Source organism: Apium graveolens, chromosome 2 (assembly GCF_009905375.1).
Source record: "Apium graveolens cultivar Ventura chromosome 2, ASM990537v1, whole genome shotgun sequence".
Taxonomy (NCBI): domain Eukaryota; kingdom Viridiplantae; phylum Streptophyta; class Magnoliopsida; order Apiales; family Apiaceae; genus Apium; species Apium graveolens.
Window position 1 is genome coordinate 96,985,917 of NC_133648.1, and position 10,328 is coordinate 96,996,244.

The following is a 10,328-nucleotide window of genomic DNA, read 5'->3' on the forward strand; positions in this document are numbered from 1 at the left end:
TCACTAAAGCATCAACGGATAAAGCCATCAACGGATGAAAGTTTCAACGGATGCTTAGTTCCATAGCAGTTGATAGTGACAATTCATAAGTTGACAGAGGCACATGGGTTGACAGAGATAATTGGAATGTGGTAGTCTCTTGGAGGAATCAAGAAAAAGCAGCATTTTCATTCTGGTGCAAACAAGGAAGTATTCAAAGATTCACAGATTATCTTAGATTGCATTGGATAGAGAAATGAAGAAGAAACATGTGAAGAACTATTTTAATTGTAATTTATCTTTGTCTTCACTTGTAAACTTGGTGATATATAAACCAAGTTGCAGCTAGTAATTAGGTGTGAATTTTCCAGAGCTGTTTAGAAAAATATAGAGAGAAAATCATCTAGTTTGTACTAGGAAGCAACTGTGATCAATTCTTTGTATCACAGATTTTCTGAAATACACATCTCTGGTGGAACAACAAATCCACCAGAAAAGTTTTTAAAGCCTTTGTGTTCTTTACATTTGTGTCTTGAATATACATCTGTCTGCACCTGCTCAAAGCAATTCACACACATCTGTTCATCATAACACTTAGCTTTTGAAACTGCTCAAAACTTGAAAAAGTTTTGAGATTTACATTCAACCCCCCTCCTGTAAATCTCATTGTTACTTCCTTGGGAATAACAATATTTATGAATAAAATATTAGTTAGTTTAGGGAAGTGTTAGTTTAGATAAAAACGCTTGTCAAACAACTTCTCATTATTTGAGAAAGTGATTTGAAGTAATATTTTGAACTCTAACAATATATATTGTACATATATTATACTAGAGTCATTATATTTTAAGTCATATACTAACTTCATAAATTTCGTATCTCACATGATTTTGAATAAATTCTAAACTAATATTATGACTCGAAGAGTTTGTTGTTGAGTACATACTCCTTAAAACTTGCTATTAAGCAAAACTTTTACCGGTAAGTTTAGCTGATAATAAGTTTTATATTAATGGTGTAATCATATCAAATATCACGGCAACATGATTTTAAAATTTTTGAAATAAAAAAATCATGCTAAAATACATAATAACAAAATTATAATAATTTTACATATAAATTTTATAATATATATTTTTTAAAATTAGTTGTAATTAATTTAAAGTGTAATTAGATATACTTTAAAATATAATTATTTTAATATAGCCTAAGGATTTTCATTCGTTTGATTTTAAATCCTACTTTTTCCGATTAAAAAGAAATAAAAATAACAAAAAATTGACTTAATGGAGGGTCAAAGAGTATCGTTGAGGCTGCAGAAGCCAATTGAATCAGCGGCAATGGATAGTAGCAGGTGGAAAACAATGAGAAGATGCGAAAGCAACGGGGGTGTGGAGACTCTACCCGGTAGTTTATTGATACAAGAGATTCTTATGAGACTCGATATCCAAGCCCTTTGCTCCGTTTCTTGTGTTTCCAAACCCCTCCGTTTCGCTGCTTCTCAAGCCCTCTCCACTTTCTCCTCTCTCGATCTCTCTGTATCCCCTCTCTCTCTCTCTCTCTCTCTCTCTCTCTCTCTCTCTCTCTCTCCCCCTCTCTCTCCCTCTCCGTGTTTTCATGTTTTCTGTTGTAATTTATTGTAAAGGGAATTTATTTATATTGGTTACTTGTTGACAGGGATTTTCTCCTGATGCCGACTCGCTCACACAAAATTTTCCAAGGTTTACAAACCTCAAAACTATTACAGTTGATTGTCTCCATCTTGTTGATACAGATGTCACGAATATACTTGGTGCACATATCGAAGAATTGAAGTTGCTTAAGTGCTCTTCACTTTCTTCAAATGTTCTTGCTTCTATCGGAAATTGTTGTCCCAATTTAAGGCTACTTGTATTAGAACTAATAGATACGGGTAACCCCGGTATATTCAACAGTAATCTTGATCAGCTGCTTCAGGGCTGCTCGCGCTTAGAGGTATAACTTTATCTTGTGATGTGTGAATATTTTCTTTGTTGTACTGGTGTTTTTCGCCAGCCATTCACTTTGCAAGCTAAAGCAATCTTGTTTTTTTCCAGTCTTTGTGCATTAAGATACGAGGATTAAAGGATTATGCGGACGGTTTCAGATCCATCCAACTCCACCTCCCTGAAAGTCTCAATTTTTTGAAACTACGACCAATTTTGGAGAGTAATGCTATCAATTTAATTCATAGAATTGGTGTTATTAAATACTTAAATGATACCATTCCTGTCAGTCCGAATTCCTCCGTATTTAACTTGCAGAGCATATCACTTGTCTTGGATGTTATCTCTGACGAGCTTATCTTTGCAACTGCAAATTCCTTTCCTTTGCTGCTTGAGTTGGATCTGGAAGACAGGCCATTTAACCAACCAAGAGTTCCCCAAGACTTGACCAACATTGGGCTTCAGGCCCTGACATCGTGCCGACGTTTGATTAGCCTCTCTGTTGTACGAAGTCATCGAAACTCTCCGGTATATTTTAAAAACATAAACGATATTGGTTTTTTCCTGCTTGTAGAGGGTTGCAAAAATCTAGAGTCAGTGAGAGTAGGTGGGTTATCTATAGTTAGTGATGCTGGTTTTGGTTCAATCCTGCAATCCTGCAAAAAGCTAAAAAAGTTTGAGGTTCGTAATGCATTACTGTTGTCAGATTTGGCCTTGATTGAAAGTCTTGGGGGATCATGCTCTCTTGTTGAGCTAAAATTGGTGTCATGTAGTCTTCTGACTAGTGCCTTCTTAGAGGATATGAATTCTTCAAGTATGTTGCAGGTACTTGACCTTAGTGGATGTAGAAGTGTAGCTGATGCCTGTCTTTTATCTGTTTCATCTATCAATACTTTGAACACCCTAGATCTGTCTGGAGCTGATGTTACTGATAGTGGATTGGCCTTTCTGGGTAAAGGAAATTCACCTATTATACGTTTATGCCTTAGAGCCTGCAAGAGAGTAACCAATAAAGGTATCAGTCTGTTGCTAAATGGAGGAGGGCGGATTCCAAAGACGCTGTCCGCTTTAAACATTGGAGGTATTCGGGGAATATCAGATGAAGGCATTCAGACCATTTCTACAATTGCCCTGGCCCTATCAGAACTGTCTATAAGGTATTGCCATAATGTGACAGATGCTTCAATCAAAGAATTGGCTTCTGCCAGTAGGTACGAAGATGGCGGCAAATTACTTAAGAAACTTGATCTCTGTCACTGTATTGGTTTGTCTTCCAACTCATTGGAGACACTGAAGAGTCCTTACTTTCGTGCTCTAAAATGGCTTGGTGTTGGATCAACCCGCTTGACTGATAAAGGAGACACTGCATTAGCTGATGTTTGCAGTAAAAGGCCTTGCCTAACTCTTTGTAAGGGAGGCTGTGAGGTGGGATGTGATGATGGTTGGCAGTACCACAGATCTTCTAGAGCTTAATGTTTTCTTTCTACAAATGCAAATGGAACTTTGTTGCACTACTTTTCTGTATCATCAGGTTCTTAGTTTACTTTTTCGAGATGAATTTCAGTTGTGCCTCGTCTAAACTGTTGAAAGGGGCGATTAGACACGGAAAGAAACAATATCGCAGATGATACAAAGTGTAAATTTGCCTTGCTCTTTCTGTCAATTTGGGTGTTTACAATGATGTACTATTTCATATTTCAAGGACTAAGACTATCATTCACCAACTGCATCAACAATGTTTCTACATAGTTAATACTAATATGCCATTTATTAAGAAAGAACATTTAATGAAGTACCAATTAAACGGATTCTACACACTTACACTCCGATTCATATACCATTAACCTGGCTTGATTTCATGATCCAAGCTGCACATACATCTTTCACAAAATGCATCAACAATGGTGCTGTAATTAAATTACTTACTAGTTACTGCTTCCCAGCAAGGATGGATAATTCCAGAACTCTAATTTTACAATCTTCGAAATATTTTCAGAAAATAAAAATAATTTTCTTTTTCAAAATTTTTTTTTGAAGCAAGTTCAGCCCCTATTTTAATGCATTTTAGTATTAACTCCCTGGTTGGAGAACGATACTTAGGGAAAAAGAAACATTGGACAGAATTAGAATAAAACAGTCTGGTGATTACATCCCGGGTAAATCGTTATTTCAATGTTCAACCTACTCATATGTACTAAAATGAAACACAAAATGATTTAGCTCGAACCCCCCAACAGTGATGAGATGGAAATAGGCAAGAACTATATGCTTCCTAAATAAGGGAGCAAAGTACTTTTTCCTGTCAAGACTCAAAGGCACATGACCATAAAATCCTAAAATGTATATGCTATAAAAGGAGAGCGGTCAAAAAGAGTAGGGTGCATCAAGTGAAGTGATTCATCTGCAGCTTCTATATAAATGCAGATCTTCCTCCCCTTCGACTGTGTCGGTCATAGGCAGTGTTAAATTTGTCAACTAGCTCGTTCATAGTACTGCAAAAGCATATTAGTGATTATGTCAAACCATTAATATATATCGGCCGATGTAATTCAACAGCAAGTGAATTCTTTTTCATGCACTATCTGAAGGTAAAGAAATTCAAATAAACAACATACAGAGTTTAAAATTTAGATGAAGAGATATAAACTACAAATTTAGTGCACTAGTTGCAGTTCCGAATTCCTGCCACCCTGTTGTACCCAAAGCTTTAATGAATAGTACTATGAAAGAAAGGTGGACTATTAACTTTTGAAAAAGCCAAAGCATATATGGATAAATATTATGAGAGGGATATCCTAGCCTAATAAATATGGGAAAAAGGCAGACATGGATCATGCACGTGCCAAATTTGTATCTGTATTAATGTGCCCTTTTCATTAATGTCCCCTTCCCAAAGAACAAGTCCCCTGGTTAGCTGTACTTGGTCCTATGGCTAAAATATTAAAGTAAACAAAATCTACAAAAACATCACTCCAATGGCTTAAATATCAAATATGAACTAAATCTAAAAAACATCAATCCAATGCATAGTCTAAAATACATTATTGAATAACAGGTTCTTAATACTGAACCAATCATTCATTTATGCATTTATACATTCAAGTATTGCTATACATAGGAGTGTTGTATTTGTAAATTTGGTTCTATATTTTAGCTATAGGATGATTTATATTTTATAGTAATAGTTATCCTTGCCACATCACCAATCCAAGAATTTTTCAGTTCATATAAATTTGGTTCTATTTTGAAATCAAGCATTCAAGCACATTTTCTTACTTGAGCACAAACATTCCCTTAACGGTTCCTAAGGGATGGATAACATATAGTATCTAGTTTTTATAGTAAAATCTATAAAAATGTCAGTTTATAGTACATGAAATAACAAATTTGGTAAAAAAAAATATCATACCTTGAGCAGTTGGTAAACATGGCCAGGTAACTAACCAAGAGCGTATCATTGTAGTCCTACAAAAGTGAATATGCATTAGACAAAGACTGATTAGAATCATATCACTATTCTGTTAATAATTTTTTTGGAAAAGCCTGTTAACTTGTTGATAATAAATTCAAGATAGCATGCACATGCTTAGTCACAACCACACACACAGAAAAACAGATTTCTTGTTTGTAATTACTGCAAAAAATTTCAGCCTACTTTTGTTACCCGATTGGAGCAACAAAATCCAGTTACACCAAAAAAATATACTTGATCAGCCTCAACACAAAATAATTTGCAGAAGCAAATCACTCACCATCAAGAAATCATCTTGAAATTTTAGTGACTCAACTGCTGGCAATCTCCTTAAAAGACTAGAAACTTGTCTTAGCAATGAATTCTCACAAGCCATCTCACCTGCATTTGAAGCATGAATTCTTTTGATACTCTTCAACATTTATTTGTGTTTATTAGATTTTGAGTTTGTAACCATTTGCATCCCAATTTTTTTTCCAGTAGAATCATGGAACAGTTGTGATTTAAGAGATTATTGTTGACTATTATGCATTGTTTCTAGTATAAAATCATAAATAATCAAAATTTACTTCAGACTCTGGGAAGGAGCAGAATAAACTTCAATAGTTGCATAAAGGATTAGTTACACTTTCTAAACTTTGTATGAGGAGACGTGGACAAAGTGAAAGGATATTTGCAGCACTTGCAACTAAATCTGCCTAGGCAGCCACAAAAAAACGTTTTTTTAACACTTTAAAAGGAAGAAGAGCTTGCGAAAACATTAAGTGGCGCCATTTTGTTGGATAGTTTATTGATAATTTTAAATGAGTTGCTGCAACTACGTTTACCTCGATAGGCAAAGTAAGATCAAGTTTTTCAATGATAATTTGCTATATTTTTTAACAACAGAAATACCTTTTTCCATAGCAAGAAGATAGTGGTGAAGAACTCTGATTCTGCTATTCAGCATCTTGATGGCACTGTGTATGCCTGTAAGGTGGGCAGCCACTACACAATACAGACACTAATAAGATCTTCAAACTTCCTTGGCTCAATAGAAAAAGGAGATACATCTATATTATGATCTCCACAAGTTCATTTTGAATCAAAACAGAAGAAGGCATTCAAGATTCCACAATATTAGGAGAGCGGGTGGAGAGAGCTTACACTGTGTCGCGGCTGAACCACCATCCGAAGGTTTAAGATGTGCAACATGGTCAACCGAAATACGTTCTGCCTCTACTGTCTAAAAGAATTGAGATGAAAAGTAATCAGTCTTCTCGTCTCAAATATTTATTGAAACATAATGTAAAACCAACAATAAATCAAACCTCGATGCTGTAGCTTGAACGAACGAAAATTAGTTGGGGGATTGCGTCTATGATATGCAGCTCTGATTACAATGCTTCACGTCAGTAAAGGGAATAAAGAGATAGAAGACGAGTATTTTTAAAATAGTAGGGTTTTTTGTGTGTGGCTGGGGGAGATATTAGAACCATAATTATACTGAATGTAAAAACCATGCTCAAAAGACAGGGATGCAGAGTGGAAAAGATGATACGCATTGATAACTCTGAACTATTATGAACTAGATTTGCAGATAACCGATATTGAACAAAGGAGAAACATTGCTATGTGTTAGGCTTGGTGCAAATTAAACATGAATCTCGAAAATATCACATGCTGGTCCTAGTGGCAATTTGAAACACCAGTTACATACCACTTTCAAATATAGACACAGGGAGATCTTTCTGTGCATGGTTGATTGAAGGATTCAACAGTACGAACACTGGGCTCTCATTAATATCCATCAACTGTAAATAGAAAGGCACAATCATTATTCATCTTACTAAAACAACAATATTAAAGTCAATTTTCAGCAGTTCAATATTCCACCCATTCTAGATTATGGAGAGTGAGATTTAGCTACAACGCCTAAATTAAGTTGAACACTTCAAGGTCAAGTACAAGCACATGTACACATGTGCGTGCGTGTGTGCGTAAAACAGAAACTTTATAGTGATGAACATATGGCCATGTATACATGTACCAACAAAACTATATATATTTGTACCCATGTATTGAAAATATCAAAAAAATAAATATAGATTAATAATTAAATTTATCAAATAGAAAATTCAATCCTCCATAGCATCCCAATTTGGGGTGCTGGAAAAAATCCTTTAACAGTTGAGATTTTAAACCCTTTTTAACCACAACTCTTCATTTTAAAATTTTTTAACACAAATAGACAAGATTTATACATTATACATTCAAACAATCCACTCAATATTCAAATTAAAAATGTGCAACTGCTACTACTTTTTCAACTTACAGATTTGTGAATAATCATATCTGATTCCTGCGCATCACTCCCAGTTGAATACCATCCAAGTATGTAGAAGTTAGGGAACACTTTCTTATCTGCTCCAATCATATTCAAACAATGATAAACAACACAACTAAACCCTTCTAAAAAATAACACAGCAGTATCCACATACAACATACCTAATAAATTAACTTACAAACAAAAAAATCCTACAAGTAGTTTTATATTATTACTTGAATTTTAGTACTCCTTATATTTGTGAATCATAACCTTTGTTTTAATGTTCACAATCCAATATATTTCTAGTGCGTGCAGGAGATCTGTAAAGTTATATGCTGCGATGACTTTTAGTATAAATACTTCACTATTAATACTCAGATAAATTAATGACCTTAAAGGATTAATATGTTCTCCGGAAATTATAGACACGGCGCATTTTAATGTGTCCTTCACGGATTTAGTTTAACGAACGTGTCCTCAATATTACAAATTCAGCAACAAGTTACATATAAGCACAAATGCTAACAAAGATGTATCCTATACAAATAGGAATTTTATGGAATTTTAGTAATTTCTCTATTTGTTAATTAATAGCTCTAATTTAAGTTAGCAATGATGTATATAGTGAAGTCCACAACGTGTTATAGCTAATACACCTACAGTATAATCTCGATAAATCAATCACTTTTTTTGATAACACATATAGTGTATTTTGAACTACGACAAAGCAATAAAATTCTCCGATTCCGAAGCAATCAAATTATACACAAAAAAAGTAGAAAAAGTGAAAAGAACGACTGACAGAGCTCCTGCTTCTTCAAAAGAAAAGCGCGATCGAGAGACTGAGTAGATTCATCGAAAAGAAGCTCGAAGCTGTTGAAAATCTCAACGGTGCGTCCTCTTTGAACACCGATCACACAGCCAAAAACCCTAGGCGCAGGCAACGACGCCGTATCGCCGTTGGACTGAGGAGAAGGACCGAGAGATTGAGACCTGACGCGAGTGAAGTGATCTGAGATGTTGACTATAACTAAAGGATGGAGCTTGAATGTGAGATTGCTGCTTGATGATGACGCCATTGCTTGCTTGATTTCTAGGGTTTTTTCGATTGATGAGTGTTTGGGATTTTCGGGGAGTGAAGGGTTTTATAAATCTGCTTTTGTCATTTTGTAATGTGGTTCTTTATTTTGGTTTTGGCTTTGTATTTTTTTAATTGTAAAAGAAGTTATTAATGGAATACAGTTTTATAATTAATTAAAAAATTATTTACAAAAAAAAAAAGATAATGTAGACCAATTGGGTAGCTCGTAATTTTAAAGTTGCATCAATTTTTAAACCTTGACTAATTTTCCATCTGAGAAATTTATTTAATTTTGATGGTCGTGGGATCATTGTTGAAGATTTTAAAAAAAGATCTATATGTACATAAATTTGAATTATTATATATGAAAACAATTTGTTTTGTTAATAAAATTTGATAATGATACATGTAGCTCGTTGACAAACACAAAAAAATCTTTTAAAATTTAAATTTAAGAGGTGACTTATTTTTTCTTAAAATATTTTTCAACCAAAGACACTTTTCAAAAACGTTATCTTAAAATTGTATCCACACAACTCTTTTTTATTTATTTTACAACAAAAAAATTGTTATTATTATTTAGTCCCCCGATCCTTTACATATATTTTACTCATGGCATGCATTTTTAGGCTTACTATAAAATATAGTTATATAATTTATTTTTAGAATTTTTTTTGTCTGTATAAAAGTTTAAATATTATATTTTTATTTTTAAAAAAAAATAAAATTATTTAGAGAATCATGTTGTACGTGAGTCTTAAAATACGTGTTAATTCCCCTTCCACCAATGTAAACAACCCACTAGGACTAGGACTGGGGAGTATAAAACAACTAGTTTACTAAGCTACGCTTTATAAACGTACTTTTAAATAAAATATATAAAAATAAATTGTATTTTCGGTTCCGTGTTCGTCATTTTGAAATTTTGAATATTAATTTTGGAAAAGAAATATCATTTTTTTCTGAAATCTTTTTCAATTTTCTTGCGACGGAAACTCTTGATTCTAACCCAATATCAAGTAAACTACATTGCAACGACCTTATAAAACTCGAGTTTTAGCGTACTACTCACGCATCCATCAATTTGATTGATATGCGTATTAACTACGGATTTATGATCAAACTAAATAATAAATATAAGAACAAATCTCAAAATATAACAATAATAAATGAAAGTACTGAAAGAGATATGTTTTAAGTCCAATCATGTATGAGGATTTAGGAATAATTTTTATGTAATCTGTTTTAATTTCATTGATATTAATAAAAGGCTTGTTTTGTTTTTATTACGGGCTCTATCTATTTAAATGTTTAAATAAGATATACCACAGTTTAGAGTAAACCTTTTTATGGATTGTGATGAGATCATAATAATGAGACCTAAAAGATGATAATTCTAAACTTAAATAGTTCCTGGTCGTAGGATTACTAACTGGTAATTAATAATCCGCAAAGATCGGTACATACTATGCTTGCTTCATTATGAAGGATGTCTGTTCTCATAGACATTTGTGTGGTGACAC

At 33.6% G+C, this 10,328-nt stretch overlaps 2 protein-coding genes across 2 annotated transcripts; one reads left to right on the top strand and one right to left on the bottom strand.

Annotated features, from left to right (window-relative positions):
* The first annotated feature begins 1,249 nt into the window (after positions 1-1,249).
* Positions 1,250-3,644, top strand: LOC141707671 (F-box protein At-B). Its single transcript, XM_074510973.1, has 3 exons — positions 1,250-1,517; positions 1,657-1,953; positions 2,055-3,644. The coding sequence occupies exons 1-3, from the start codon at positions 1,266-1,268 to the stop codon at positions 3,414-3,416; spliced, it is 1,911 nt and encodes a 636-aa protein (XP_074367074.1). The 5' UTR covers positions 1,250-1,265; the 3' UTR covers positions 3,417-3,644.
* Positions 3,645-4,039: 395 nt separating this feature from the next.
* Positions 4,040-8,905, bottom strand: LOC141707672 (COP9 signalosome complex subunit 6a-like). The gene is made up of 9 exons (XM_074510974.1): positions 8,527-8,905; positions 7,730-7,818; positions 7,115-7,208; positions 6,726-6,787; positions 6,562-6,640; positions 6,310-6,402; positions 5,696-5,796; positions 5,353-5,408; positions 4,040-4,435 (listed from the first exon to the last, which is right to left on the bottom strand). The coding sequence occupies exons 1-9, from the start codon at positions 8,801-8,803 to the stop codon at positions 4,354-4,356; spliced, it is 933 nt and encodes a 310-aa protein (XP_074367075.1). The 5' UTR covers positions 8,804-8,905; the 3' UTR covers positions 4,040-4,353.
* Between the last annotated feature and the right edge of the window lie 1,423 nt (positions 8,906-10,328).

Excerpts from the sequence above, each read along its gene's own strand:
- LOC141707672 (XM_074510974.1), bottom strand. The coding sequence starts at position 8,803 with ATGGCGTCATCATCAAGCAGCAATCTCACATTCAAGCTCCATCCTTTA. Across the intron at positions 7,209-7,729 it reads ATATGATTATTCACAAATCT|TTGATGGATATTAATGAGAG; the intron begins GTAAGTTGAAAA and ends TTCTATTTACAG. Across the intron at positions 6,641-6,725 it reads GTTCAAGCTACAGCATCGAG|ACAGTAGAGGCAGAACGTAT; the intron begins GTTTGATTTATT and ends CAATTCTTTTAG.
- LOC141707671 (XM_074510973.1), top strand. The coding sequence starts at position 1,266 with ATGGAGGGTCAAAGAGTATCGTTGAGGCTGCAGAAGCCAATTGAATCA. Across the intron at positions 1,518-1,656 it reads TCTCCTCTCTCGATCTCTCT|GGATTTTCTCCTGATGCCGA; the intron begins GTATCCCCTCTC and ends ACTTGTTGACAG. Across the intron at positions 1,954-2,054 it reads AGGGCTGCTCGCGCTTAGAG|TCTTTGTGCATTAAGATACG; the intron begins GTATAACTTTAT and ends GTTTTTTTCCAG.